At 48.3% G+C, this 14,100-nt stretch overlaps 1 protein-coding gene across 2 annotated transcripts; it reads right to left on the bottom strand.

Moving 5' to 3' along the window:
* Positions 1-274: 274 nt before the first annotated feature.
* On the bottom strand, positions 275-11,116 carry SERTAD4 (SERTA domain containing 4). Of its 2 annotated transcripts, XM_072733342.1 has the most exons (4): positions 11,022-11,116; positions 6,089-6,280; positions 4,757-4,872; positions 275-2,811 (listed from the first exon to the last, which is right to left on the bottom strand). In XM_072733342.1, exons 2-4 carry the CDS (start codon positions 6,261-6,263, stop codon positions 2,035-2,037), a joined length of 1,068 nt encoding a protein of 355 aa, XP_072589443.1. In that variant the 5' UTR covers positions 6,264-6,280; positions 11,022-11,116; the 3' UTR covers positions 275-2,034. The 2 variants fall into 2 exon arrangements, with proteins under 2 accessions (XP_072589443.1, XP_025838089.2); XM_025982304.2 differs by lacking the exon at positions 11,022-11,116 and having other exon boundaries at positions 6,089-8,005.
* Between the last annotated feature and the right edge of the window lie 2,984 nt (positions 11,117-14,100).

Genomic DNA, 14,100 nt, shown 5'->3' on the forward strand with positions numbered 1-14,100 from the left:
TCAGAAACTTTGCAAAAATGAATCTGTTCTTGAAGATAAAACCTTCTTGATAACCAACCACATCATTTATTAACATTGGCCTCCTAATCCACAGAAATCTAAACTCACACATTCGGATCATTCTAAAACACCTGTCAGATTGACCTCTTAAAGTAGTCTTTCATTTTGAAAACTCCTGTGTGGCCACTGCCCACCAGACCTCTTGAATTTTTTAAAGGAGAAAGAGCAACAGAAAAGAGAAACATTGCCGATAGTCATTAAAATAAAATCATAATGAATTTTGATCGTTTTAATAAATATATATCAAGAAAACCTCACTTTATTACAACACGTTCATATACAAGCATCTATCATCTAAGTTTTCAACATCAAATGTTTATCAAATATTGAAAATAAAGGACAAAACATTACTAGACTATTTAGCCATAACACAAGAACATGTTTTAAAAATTGGTCCTTGTGGACATTGTCCAAATGATGATCCTACTCATACACTGTATGAATGAGACCTATATTTAATATTAATAGCAATAATAAAAAAGCTTTATCTTGGAGAAACTGGGAGGACTTACTTATTTCCTCCGTTTGGCATTTGGTTCCCGTGAAGTATTGTTTGAGGAGGCCCTAGTCAATTAGCAACCTTGGAAATTGGAATACAGTTTAGCAGGAGGAGTTGGCTGGAGTGGAAGGAAGGACGGTCAGAGGGGCACTCTGAACACTCTTGCAAACGTACAAATTAAAGAAATCATTGAGAAAAACGTCGACCAAATACATGGTAGCTATTGCCAACTGAGTCCCATTTCTCCAAAATAACTTTCCAAAAACTAAAGTCTTTACATTCTTTAAGATAAAACCTCATTGATCACCACATCATTTATTAACATTGTGCTTCTTAATCAACAGCAAAAGTCATATATAAAAAACCACATGCTTTTTATAATCTAAACGAGTGAAATGATGCAAAACAGATTAAAGTATAATGCATGCCACTGGTTCATGAACTTCATTGGACAAGAAAACAAAACAAAACAAAAACCCAAAACCCAAAAAACCCAAACCCCAGCAACGGACCGTTGCCATAGAAAAGCTCAAGCAGCTTAGTGCTGGTTTCTAACAGCTCTATTGTTTCCCCCATCCCTTTCTAAAAATGCCAAATCCAAAAGCAATTGGGCATCAAAAACAAAGGAAGAATAGAGATGTTGAATCAAAAGTTGAACACAATAGTTTCGAAGTTAACGGTTTCCAAACAATATTGATCCACCCTGTGTATTTTTTTTCCTGTTTGTTAAATCCCTGCTGTAACTCTGATTTATCCTTAATTTTCACGTTGGCAAAAATTAAGATAAAGTAAGGCACCAAAAATCGCCCTGTATAACACCTCTCTAACTGCCTAATCACGCATCACAGGCAAGCCAGGAACTTGCAGGGATTACCCTTCTACACATATTGTTGATTGCCGCACCCAGACAGGTGTTTCATTATGTTACATCCTATTTTCATCTGTCACCCGAGACTGTTAAATACAAGTACTTAACGGCACGGTGAAGCCACTTCATCTAGCTCCCTGTCTTCGGTCTTTTATTCAGAAAGAAAATACTGTATCATAGAGAAGAAGCAGGCATCCTTTGCTGGTTATGTTGGTTTGCTTTCCAAATAACTACCTAATTAATTGGCAAACATGATGCAGTTTCTTAGCTAGTGACAGGCTCCTTGGGGGGGGGGTTATGGAAAGATCACAAGGGCACGTTGTCCCCCAGTCTAATCTACTGACCTTTTCTGTAGGACAACTAAGGTATACTTTTAAGCATTAAGTCAACTGTTTTCTTGGGAACATCACCACATTTATAAGTAGCTCGCTGATGCCTACTATACAGATGTTTTATGCAATCTGCTCTCCAGGCATTAAAACGACACGGCATGTTCATGGCATAATTTTATCAGTTGTACAAAACTATAAAATCCATTCAAAATAAAATTTATGAGAGCTAATTGATCATGCTGTGCATGCTTCAGAAGTTTCGGTGAAAAGATGGCTCATATTTTACTCCCTTTGCCACAGCACGGTTTGTTACTTGGTGAAGGCTCCTTTTTCCTTAAGGACTTTTTCCAAGACTCACTCACATTGCTTTTTTCATTATATCCAGTCTCAAAATAATCATAAAATTGGCCTTTGCACTCAAAAGCAAGGTCATTTCCCCCAGGTTCATGGCTTAGGGGGCCACCATCCCTGCTGGTGTCATTATTTGCTTTCTCATCACTTACTGGGGCCTTTTCCTGAACACCTAGTGACCTGACATTAGTGACAAAGATTTCATTGGCAGGTACCTGGCCATCACCTTTGTAAACAGGTGCGCTGCCTACATCGAAATCCACCTGGTGGGAACAACTTGGTAAAGGCAGAGGGGGGGAGGAGGAGGAGGAGGAGGTGGAGGAGGAGGAGGAGGAAGACGGGGCAGTGGTGGAGGCACTTCCGACGCTAGCATGGAGAGAAAGGGGTCCATTTAGGTAGTGACCACCACATTCTTGGTAAAAGCAGCAGGCATGAAACTTTTCACACTCCTCTTTGGCCATCCGTGGTCGTTTCCGGTAAGGACAGTCTTGAGCCATAAACCACTCTTGGGCGGAGGTGCCATTGAAAGAGCAGGCAGGAAAGCACCAGTTATTCTGCATGATGATTTCTCCATGGATCCTTTTCATCAAATTGTTTATAAGGACAGATCTTCGGAGGTACACTTCGGGATCATCGATAAACTTTAGCTTTTCTAAGGACATATAAAGGATGTGGGCTCGTTCCTCAAAAATCGAGATGGTCTGAAAAATCCAAAAAGGGAAGAGAATTCAGAGGACATAGACTATTACATGTCAACATGTCATCACTGTGTATTTCTTGGCAGTGTCTGGATCTGGGAATGCTGGGGTCTCGTTCCCCCAACTCCCGGGGTTCATTTAGGGAACCATAAAGATCCCTGATGTGGCTAACATCCACCCTTCCGGACTCCACGGTGTGGTCAAGCACCTGGGAATCTGGTCACGGTGCAGACCTCAGCGGGGACAGGTCAGGTTGTTGGCATTTAGAGGGTCCAACGGGGGAAATGTAGAAAGACAAAACACTCATCTACACTGCTGGAAGTCAGGGGAGCAATCTCTCCGGAGGACAGAGAGGTAGTAATGAGGGGTACAAGGAGGGGGTTCTCAGTCGCTGGTTCTGTTGTTGCTTGATTTGGATGCTAGTTACACGGATATGTTCATTTTGTGAAACCCATCAAGCTGTACTCTTAGGACGCTTGTGCTTTTCTGTGTATATACAAACCCATGCACATGTGCGCACGCGCGCACACACACACACACACACACACACACTCACATATTATGAGGTCAATAAATCTCTTTTGAAAGATGTCAAAATGCAGGTCACAGTAAGTCTACTTCAAATCCTGGCCAGGAGCATGAGAGTTGCTTTCAGGACTGTCTCTCTGAGAGACAAGGGTTTCACACTTGCAATTACCCTTACGTGATAGAGGGACAACAGGAACCGAGACTCAGCCCGACAGGATCTGGCAGTGAAGGGCCAAAGTAGGCCTCCTTCCAGAGCCAGGCAGGAGAAGAGAGGTGGGGAGGAAATGGGAAGACTCACTTCTGGGCAGTAGGATACTACCAGTGGGTGATGACTGGTACAAATCCAGCAGCCACTGGGAAAGGCTACAACCGTTAACACAGAAATGAAAAGAGGAAATAAACTGCTTGTGTCCTGGCAACCAGCTCTTCCAGATCATTAAATTAAAAAAAAAAAAAAAAAAAGCCACCTGGTAGCATGACCTGAGGGGCTGTGAAGGAAGCCAACCCAGGTTAACCAAAGGCAGGAACTTTACATTCAGGGAAAAGCCCAGCAGCACCTGCCAATGCCTGTCAGCGTCGTCATGAGCAAGGTCAAGGCAACATCTGAACGACAAGCCTATGGGGTGGTGAGGAGAGGGGGGAGGAGGAGACAGAGAGGAAGAAGAATTGAAAAATCCAAAATCCTCTCTGTACTTCAGACAACCATGGTCTGGGTTATATCCTCCCTGCTGAAATCTGTAGACAGTTTGCAAAGGAAGAGAACCATAAGGAAAAAGAACTGGTATCTGGAAAGCTTAGGTGGCCAGTTTCATACTTCCAGGCATTTCCTGGATCCCACTATTTTCTTCTTACACATGCAGAAGAGACAGCTGTGGTCTTTTCTAGGGAATGAATTACAGATTTTAACAAACTGAACAAACGTAATGAATGTACAACGAAGTGCGTGTTTCTACTTGTGTGCGCACACTCAAGGGCTAGTGAGGCCACCTCCAAGGGGTCAAGAGAAGCCCTGGGGGACCGCTCCCAGGTGGGCACACACAGAAGTGGCACTGGCCGTGGGACCTAGAGCTTGGGGAGGGGGAAGATGTCGGGAAAGAACACGCATTTCTGCACACGCGTGAAAACACGGGCTGCTCATAACCACTAATGCAACTTGAGAACAATCAAATCAGTTGTAAAAAAGATGTTGCTTGGATTATATAATTCTGTTATTTCTGGGTAGAGGAGCTCCTGCTGGCTCTTTCTTCAACTACTTGTGAAAATAACACAGGACCCAAAAAAGTGACAGCGATTAATATGGCTCTGCGGAGAAGTGGCTCGTTTTCATTGCTTGGGTGGAACAATTCTGGAAATGGATCAAGCAACTGTTACAAAGTATCTTTAACTCTTAATAAAAATAATGACTATTAAAAAAACATACTTTATGGCTACAGCTGCTGAGTGGTGGGTGAAAATCCTCTTCTTCCACATACTTCCTCTTAAAGTATGTGATCTTGGATGTTGTTATAGGATTTGAAATTCCCCTGTAATGTGATCCTGTGGTAATAAATCAGATATGACAAATGACATGCGGTTTGCCAGAGGTTCTCCAAACAAAATACTTTCCTTTAATTTCCTTATAGAAGATGACTTGGCTACGTATTTGTCTGTACATGTGGTGATTAAAAATAAACATTTGTCTTAACAGTTGCTATCACACAAAATTCTGCAACCCAGGTGAGGCAAGGATTTCTAAGTAATCATAAAGCAAAAGGGACCCATGTCAGCACTTGCTAAATAATCAGAATCTTAATTCTATGCACAAATAGCAAAACTGATAAAGGGGAGAATAGCATTTATTCAAACTGTTTAATTAAATCCACGATAATAGGACACCACTGCTCAAATTTATACATTGTTAACTGTAAGCACTAATGACCAAATAATTCTAAAATGTTACTGGCTGTAGATAAGGAAGGAGATGACTAACTGCACACTGGAGTTATAATATTCCTTCTGTCAAATTACGAAACTGAAAATCTCTTAATTTAAAATCAAAATTTGGGCTAACCAACGTCCTTTTTTTCTCTCGCAAGCATGTCACGTGTCAACCATGAACTAAAGGGGGGGTCTAATTTTTAAAGAACAGAGCTTTTAATTCAAAAGGAACTTCAAGGAGTACTTATTTTACATTTTAGGTTGTTGTTGTTGTTGTTTAAAGTAGCACCACAACACAAAAACCCAAGGAACTTACCTTAGAATACTAAGAGTAAAGAACCAGGAAGAACATATTTCTGTGTTTAAAAACATTTTTCTCCTGAATACGAAAGCCAACTGTGTGCTTAATAAAAAGAGGAGACACATAGCTTCTGGCCCAAAGTGCAGATTCCTTTATGTCTCATGGGATAAAGATTTCATTGTCAAGCTCACCAGGGCTTGTGTAGCTGGGAGAGAACCGTGCAGCTCCCCACGTGAAATACCAAAATCCCAACTCAAAATCTGGTTTGGTTCTTTTAAAAATATAGGTGGCAATGACTTACGCAGGAAGCAGCAGCACATGTGGACTCCTGTTTGAGTGCAATTTAACCATCACCCCTGGTCCTGTCCCTGGAGCCCTGGGCTCACTTAGGAGAGGTGCACAGGCAGCCTGCAGCCTGGGAAGTCTCTGGAGCAAGTGCTCTCTGAGCTCAGACGGGTGCTCCAGACACCACCCCCGCCCACTAGTCTGGCTGCAGAGCCGCAGAGGGCAGCAGGGGAAGGTCAAGGGCAGTACCTGCCAGTGGGGGACCGGCTCCCCGGTCTCCCTGCAGAGGAGCCTGTGCTGGCCCAGGGGGGCTCGGTCCTCCGTAGCTGTCAGCCTCCCATAGCGTCTGGTACCCAGCAATTTCAGCAGCTCCTTCCGAGACAATGGGCTCGCAGAATCTATTCATGGACAGAACCAGAGTCATCTCTGACAGCCTCAGATCTATAAAAAAAAAAAAAAAAAAAAAAAGAAAAAAGAAAAGGAGAAGAAGAGGAAGAAAAAAAGAAAAGGAAGGAAAAGAAAAGAAAAGAAAAAAAAAAAAGAAAACAGCCCTAATCAAGAGTAAGCCAGGGGATGGCCTTGGCATTTTCATTCCTTTGCTTTGGGAAACTTTTACTTCTCGGTCCTCCCCTTCACCCTGAAACATTTTATTATTTTTTCAAAGGAAACCTCAGCAAACTCTCTCACTGCTATTAGCTCAGCTTCTGTGTTCAGCAATCTGCATTTCATGGGCGGATCTTTAAAATCCCATTTCTTATTGTTCTCAGATTCCCCTCAGCCCTCTTGGAGACAGCTGCTTTTGCCTCCTAAACACATTTTCCCCCTGACCTTCCCGCAGAAAACGCACCGCTAAGAGGCAAGTCCAAAACCCTGGCGCTTCCTTTCTATTAATAAGGCAAAATCAATTTTCTGGTCAATCCCCCCCCCAGAGTCTCCTTTGATGAATTCTGCTAATCAATCAAAAGGATAGGGTGGGGAAGCAGAGATCTCGACCGTAATCCCTACTGATGCTCTCAGGGGTTCGGGCTGTGCGCCTGCCCCCTCTTCCTTTCCGCAGGGCCGGTTGCTCTACAACATTCTGGGGCTCCCTCCACTTTCTTCTCCCAAAACGAAGCAGACAGAGACACACTTGGTAGTTGTTTCCACCAGCCCTGATCGGCCTGAACTGGATCTGCCTCCAGTCAAAACACTGTAAGATGAAGACAGAAAATTGGCTCCAGTTTCAAGCCGGGAGTTGCAGCCCCACAGGAGCCAAGCACAACATCAACGGAGCAGAGAGAATATTAAACAGGAGCCAGGGCTTCGGGGCCAGAGGCAGCCGGCAACTCTTCCCTCGGCAAGGCCCAGACACAAGGCAGGAACTTTCCAGGAGGCACCACGCGGCTGCCCGGGGGGGCCCCAGTTCACGCCCTTGCCTGGGGCCTGCGGTGATGCCCGCGGGGCTCCTGCGGGGCTCGGGGCGCGAGCCACTCCTGCAGTGGGCCCTCGGGCTCCCCTGGGTCCCCACTGAGGCCCGAAGCAGGGTCAAGGGGGAGTTCAAGGGAGGGACAGGGGTTTGCTACTGAAAGCAAAAGGACCTACGGGGCCGGAGATCAGAGGTGACAGCAGAGAAGAGCCTCTGCGCCTTATTAACCGCCAGTTCCTTTGACAAGACCTGAACCCCCACTAGCTCACTTTGCCATTTAAAGAGCTGTCACGAAGAGTGATGTCAGGCCTGCTTCCTGAAGACTGTCTTTCAGATACACGCTAAGGGTCTAGTTCACGGCTTCTTCTCCCAATTACACAGCTCCTAACGTTTTGGGGAGAGGGCAAAGCGAGTGGGGTGTAGGGGGAGCCTGTGGTCACCTACCTGTCATCAACCAGGGTCCACTTCCAGGTAAAAGAAGGAAAACCACCAGGGGAGGGGGACATAGCTTCACGGAAGTGACAGTGTCCCTCTGGCTAACAGAGCAGCTCTTGGCAGCAAGGACTCTATCCTTTTCCACGCTTCCCTCAGATCCTCAATTCTGTCCCAACCTCACTGAGGAATGAAGCCAGGCCTTCCGTGTCAGTGGCTGGAATGAGGACCCCGCTGACTTGGGCCGCTGAACCACCTACCCCTTTCTCTTTTAAAATGCCCTCCAAGGAGGCAGCAGCCAAGGGCTTGTTAGAAAACCTTATTACAAGAAAAAAAAAGAGAGAGAGAGGTTCGAATATTCTCTAAAAGGAAATGGTGGGACATGCCATTTATTTTGCTCTTGAGTCATCAAGAAATTTACACTACATTGATTTGATAAACTAAGCTATTCCGTCTATCACCCCTCAAACCCGGCATCCAAACAAGGTATCAAACCTCATGATAATTTATTCCCTGGGAGACTCTCATAAATGGTCTGATTTCTTACCCTATTATAAAAAGACAGTTGTATGGGTAAGTGCTTTTGCCAGGAGCACATGAATTGCTGCTTTTTCTCAGTAGCCCTCCCTCATGGACTGCAACAGTATTTTCCAGCTTGAAATTCACACTCACTTTTGTGCTGGATTCTGGGACTAAAACGCAAGCTTTTGGTCTATGTCGAACTTTTATGACATAAAACTAGAGGTTGACAAATGCATGCCCCTTAGGAAAGTGAGGCGTGTGTAAGCCCCCTAGAAGCAATTACCTTTGTTTAATAGGACATTATATGGGCCCTGTGCTAGTTTGTGTTCCTAAGAGTTTATTTCCATTTTAATGACTTATCGTTTGTGGCTTTTTTGGCTGTTAAGGATTTCAAGCGTTTCTATTTGCTAGTATTGATTCCAGCATATGAAATCCTATCAGGATGCATTTGAATTTGAAACACAGCATAGTCCTTTTATCTTGGCTCTTTCTTTCCATTATGATATCTGATTTCTGTAAGTTTTTCTTGCTTTTGGACTTTGGATTATTGGGGAGGGGGGTTGGAAATTTTCCAGTTGAGTCCTCCTAGTCTGAAGAAGGCGAATTCCACATTCATGAAGAATTGGGAGTGTTCAGTGCTATGCACCAATGTCTCACAGGACTCCCTATTTGTATTATATGTGCAGATCCAAACTGTCATTATTCTCTGTATGATGAGACTTACATTTTGATCCTGCCACCTAGCTCAGAAGTTCAAATCCACAATTTCATGTGCTGTTACCATTAGGTACAACCACAAAGACAGACATTTATGGTAAAATTTGTTTGTTTTTAACATCAGGGGTTAAGTGGATTCAAAAGAAGGTTGTTAAAGTGTGTTTTGTCTACACGTGGGTTTAAAAAATAAATAAAAAGGCCCTAACCTCTTATGCCTTGGGCTCCTGCAGGTCTGTCTTGTCACCCAACTGGATGTAGTAGAATGACACCTCAAGCATTCCCAGAAGGCTGAGGGCTAAAATGTCATGGTTCTCCAGCAACCGTTCCCAGCAAAGTTACAAGGCGTGGCTATACAATTTGGTTTCTCCAGATGAGTTAGACTAGTTCTTTCCACGGAGCCCTTGTAATGCTAATAGGAGCGGCTGGCACGCGGGACAGGATGGCTATAGATTCAGCGGCACCTAGGGTTTAACAGGGGCTCCTGGTCATTCTTTGCCCACCCCTCCCCCATCTCTCATTGGAAAGGAGAGAACATTAGGAGCATGAAAGCAGCTCCAGATCTGATTCCACTACTGAAACGAAGAGAAGCAAAAGGCTGACATTTCCAATGCACCTTTGATGCTGCCAGCCCTACATGTGCTGCCCAGGTGGAATCAAGCCCTTGGCCTGGACGTTGTCCTCAGCAAGACCCAACAGCTTGTCCAGCTGCTGCTGCTGCTGCTGCAAGGGGCTGAATGGGTGGAATAAAATCCTTCAGCCCTTCTACTAAATAGACAGATGTCGCCTTTTCTGCTAGTCCCTGCAGTACACCTGTCTGCCCTGGGAAGTGCATTTCTCCGCTGTAGCTTGGAGAGGCCAGGAGCTTGAGGTCAGGTCCCCGGGCTAGGGCCAGGGCTAGGGCTAGGGCTAGGGCGGCGGGGGCCGGGTCAGGGAGGAGACGGGGTGTCCGGGCATCCGAGCTCTGCTGGCCGAGCTCCCCATCCCAGACTCCACACCGAGGTGGGGAGGCTCGGGGCGCCGACCCCCTGCAGGCAGCACGTCCCGGCTCCCGCACACACACACACCCCCCACCCCCGGGGTCGGTGCGGGGGGTGGGGGGGCCGAGCCCTGCCCGGGGAAGCGAGCGGAGCCCGAGAAAGTCAACACCCCCCGAGTGCTGGGAACAAAGGCAAGTTGTCCCCCCCCGTGCGGGAGCCGTGCGCCTCTCCCGAAGGATAAGACCCATTATTCCTCTTTCTTTCTTTTCTTTCTTTCCTCCTTCTTCTTCTTTTTCTTTTTCTTTTTTTTTTTTTTTTTTAAAACAAGTTTCCTTCTAAGGGAAACAAACACCAAAGGTAGGATTCCAAGGAAATGACTCACGGCGGCTGGCAGGGCTCTGGCGAGGCTGGCCCGGGCCCCGCGCTCCAGCCCGCAGCCGAGGCCCCGCCGCCCGCCGCCCTCGGGCCGAGCCCAGGAGCGCCCTGCACGGCCCGGGGCGGGGGCGGGGGCGCGGGCCGGGGCGCGGGGTCAGCGCCTGCACCTCCCGCGGGCGGCCGTCCCCTCCCCCCATCCCCCCCCCCCCCCGCAGCCGGGCGCTCGGGAAAGTTGCTGCGGCCCGGGAGGCGGGAGGGGAGGGGAGGGGAGCGGGGAGGGGGGCGAGGCGCAGGCGTGGGCCGGGCGGGCAGCGGCGAGCCCGCCGGGGAGGTGAGCTGAGGACAGAGCAGCCGCCGCCGCCGCCCGCCGCTCGGCTGCCGGGGAGGAGAGCGCGGGGGCGGAGGTGGCGGAGGACAGAAGGTGTCAGCTCCCGCAGCTCTTCCTCCTCCTCCTCCTCCTCCTCCTCCTCGCAGGCGCGCGCTCCTGACATCCACGCTCCCTCCCTGTCCACCTGCCCGGCGCCGCGGCGGCAGACCCGGGGCATCCCTCCCGCCCCCCCCCCCACCCCGCGTCCCCGGGGCACCGCCGCCCTGGACCCCTCCGCGGCTCACCCGCGCCGCATCCCCCCGCCCGCGGAGGCCGCTCGGCGGCGCCCGGCGCGGGGGGTGGGGGCGCGCGCCGCGCCCGCGGGGACCGGCCCGCGCCCTGCGGCCGCCCGCTGCCCTCCCCAGCCCGGCCCGGCCCGGCTCTTACCGCGGGGTCAGCCGGGAGGCGGCGGCCGGAGCGCTCGCGCCGCCGCGGGTCCGCTCGGGGCTCGGCGCCAGCCCGGCCGCCGCTGCACAGTCGCGCGGGGCCCGGCCCGGCGGCCCGGTGGGCGGAGGACGCTGGTGCGCGGCGGGCGAGGGTCCCGCAGGTCCCGCAGGTCCCGCCGCCGCCACTGGGGCGCCGCCGCCGCCGCCGCCGCCGCCGCCGCCGCCGCCGCCGCCGGTTATGGTAACGAGCGGCTCCGTCTGGCGCGGAGCGTGCGAGCCCCGGCAGCCCCGTGTGCCATCCCCGCGGGCCCCGGCGCGGAGCTGCAGGACGCCCGGGAGCGGGGGAGGTGACAGGCGCGCCCGCTCTCCCGCCCGCCCTCTGCTCAGGCACACGCGGGGCGCCTTCCCCTCGCCCCCACCCCAGCCCGCCCCCTGCCTCCCGCGCTCCTTCCCGCCCTCCTCCCTCCTCCCTCCCCGCCCCTCCCGGTGCCCGGGGACACGCGGGCGCAGCTCCAGCCCGCAGCCCGGACCCCACGCGCTCGGCTCCAGCCCGGGAACCTCTTCGCTCTGCAACCTCCGGAGCTGCCCCCCCCCCCCGCGCCCCTTTCTCTCTCAATCTTTTATTTATTTATTTTTTTTTTTTTTTAATTTGTTTTAGTTCTGTTGCTGTGTGTGCGTGTGATTTAAAAAAAAAAAAAGAAAGAAAGAAAAGAAAAGAAAAAGAAATCTGTGCCTTTCCCACCCTTTGCAAGAAAGACTTTCTTCTCCTTTGCCACAGCAAACGGAGATGAGAAACAGATGTCTTTGCAGGACCGAGCTCTTAGGCTCCCCCCGCCCGCCCGTTCCCCTCCCCGAGCTGCGTGTGTATAAAAAAGCAACATTGGTCCCACTGCAACTTGAATTGGCAACTCTTTCTGGGTGGGGAGCCTCCGGGGAAAACCTCCAGGAAATAAAAAAGTAATAAAGGAGGTTGTCCTTGGTCAAGGGAATGCAATTTGAGCCCCGGAATCACATTATTTTGCAAATAGTAATTTTCCCCTATATTAGGCTCAATTGGAGTTTGTTGTTGTTGTTTTTTTTTTTTTTGAGACATTAATTCATAACTTCTGTCTGGGGACTCCTCCATAGTCGAGATGGGTCATTTCAGGTGTAATGAGCACAGAGGTTTGGAAAGCATAGACCTAATAAAATCGGGGGTGAGGGTTGGGGGTGGGAGGAGAAGGCACCTGCACAAAAGTGTTACAAAGACTATAATGTTTGTTTACTGCTACTATGCCAGATGTGCTAAATATAACACTTCTTTAAAACAGTGATCCTCCGACTGTGAAAAACCAAACCTCTTGCTGCCTGGCTCCCTAGGAATCAAGGAGAGACACAGACTGAAAATCAGGGAGGAAAGGAATAAGATCAAGGATGAGGATTAGCATCTGCAAATTGAACTCTATCTAATTTGCATGTTTATTTCTTAGAATTGTAATTAAATTTGTGTAATAAATGTTTTCCATTTCATTTGTACACTTAAAATTTGGGTGACTGACGTGCAGTTAAGTGAATTTCTTTTCTTTTCTTAAGCCAATGTAGTTTATTCAATAAAGCGGCAAACAAATATTAGGCATAATTAGAACTAATCTACTTTGAAGGTATTTTTGTTGAACTTTGTACACTTAAAGACTCTCAGAGGTTTTAAGGGTATTAGGAAGCTGAGCGAAGGCAATTACGCTGAAAACAGACTAACTCAACAGACTTCCAGGAGAATTATTTCATTTTTTCCAAAAAGACATTTCAGGGTTGCATGCCTAAAACTGGGAGTTGGGCATCCATCTCGGCTTTATTCTGAACCATATTAAAACCATATTAAATTGCATTGGCTCATGTACGATATAGGCCATTACGATAATAACTTGAGAACTGTGACGATGCCATTTTGTGCAATCAGTGGGTGTTGCATGCCCCGGCTTATGGGCAAAACATCATTTTCACTTGGGGGGGGGTGGGGGGAAGAGGAGGGTAAGAAAGAGGAGGGCAAGGAGAAGCAAAGCACATAAGATGCAAGTACCTGAAAGTCTAAATCAGGACCTAAAACTGGTTAGTGTCTAACTCAAATGAAGAACTAAATGTGAGGGCTTGGAGGCATGGCTTATTATTGTTTTTATCTCCCCATATTAAAGTTTTATAGCATTTAAAGGACTATGGGGAAATCCCCACATACACTTGGCTGTGTCAAAATACATAAAACCAAAAGGAGCAAATTAAGCATAAAATTGAGAAATAACATGAGACTAAGTATCAGCATGGGTTGCTTTGGCATCTTTTGGAGCTTTGGCTCTGAGAAATGAGCCTTCTGGGAAATTGGCATCGCCCTTGGGTGGGGAGGACTCTTGGCTTTAACGTTACAACAAAATGACATCACGACACAAGTATGAAATCATTGCGCTTCACAGCACCCTTGTGGTTTGGGGTAGGAACTTGACCCTGTCCCGTTCAGATAAGTTAGGTTAGCATGTTTTACTAACATCTTTCCCTGCCCTACTTTTTAATCTCAAGCTTAAGAGATTCAGCGCCCAACTGTTGACAACATGAACTAATGTCTACAAGCAGAAGAGTTAGTCAAACCTCCATGGAACGAGAAATATCATTTAAAAGTTTAAAGTGACTTTCCGGTCGAAGAAGGCAACACGGGGAGATCCTGACCTCACCACCTCCCACAGACACGAGGAATCTACAGCTACGTGTGGAACAGTTTTCTCTGAAAAGAAATCTAAAAACTGGTGGAGCAACCTCTTCACCTGGGGCAAGCAGAGGAAGACCCCGCATGGGAGTGGGTACAAAGGGCTGAGATACGGTCTCATCCTAAACCCCATCCCTGGTACAGTGACCCATAGTCAGGAGGGAACTCAACCCAGAGCTTCTCCTGGAGGACTGAAGGGTTTGTACCACACATCAGGCATCCCAGCTTTTAAGGCTGGCGTCCGAGAGACGAGCCCCAAAACATCAGACTTTGAACACCAAGGGGCTCATCTTCTGCACACCTGCGGGGCCATAAGACTGAGAAAACGACTCCTAAAGCGTCCTTGCGGACA

Source organism: Vulpes vulpes, chromosome 13, assembly GCF_048418805.1.
Source record: "Vulpes vulpes isolate BD-2025 chromosome 13, VulVul3, whole genome shotgun sequence".
Classification (NCBI taxonomy): Eukaryota; Metazoa; Chordata; class Mammalia; order Carnivora; family Canidae; genus Vulpes; species Vulpes vulpes.

Bases quoted from the DNA above. Each gene is read 5' to 3' on its own strand.
- SERTAD4 (XM_025982304.2), bottom strand. From the start codon at position 6,485: ATGTTTCAGGGTGAAGGGGAGGACCGAGAAGTAAAAGTTTCCCAAAGC. The intron at 4,873-6,088 runs GTACTGCCCTTG...TTATTACCACAG, and splicing joins AGCCGGTCCCCCACTGGCAG to GATCACATTACAGGGGAATT. The intron at 2,812-4,756 runs GTATGTTTTTTT...TGGATTTTTCAG, and splicing joins TCAGCAGCTGTAGCCATAAA to ACCATCTCGATTTTTGAGGA.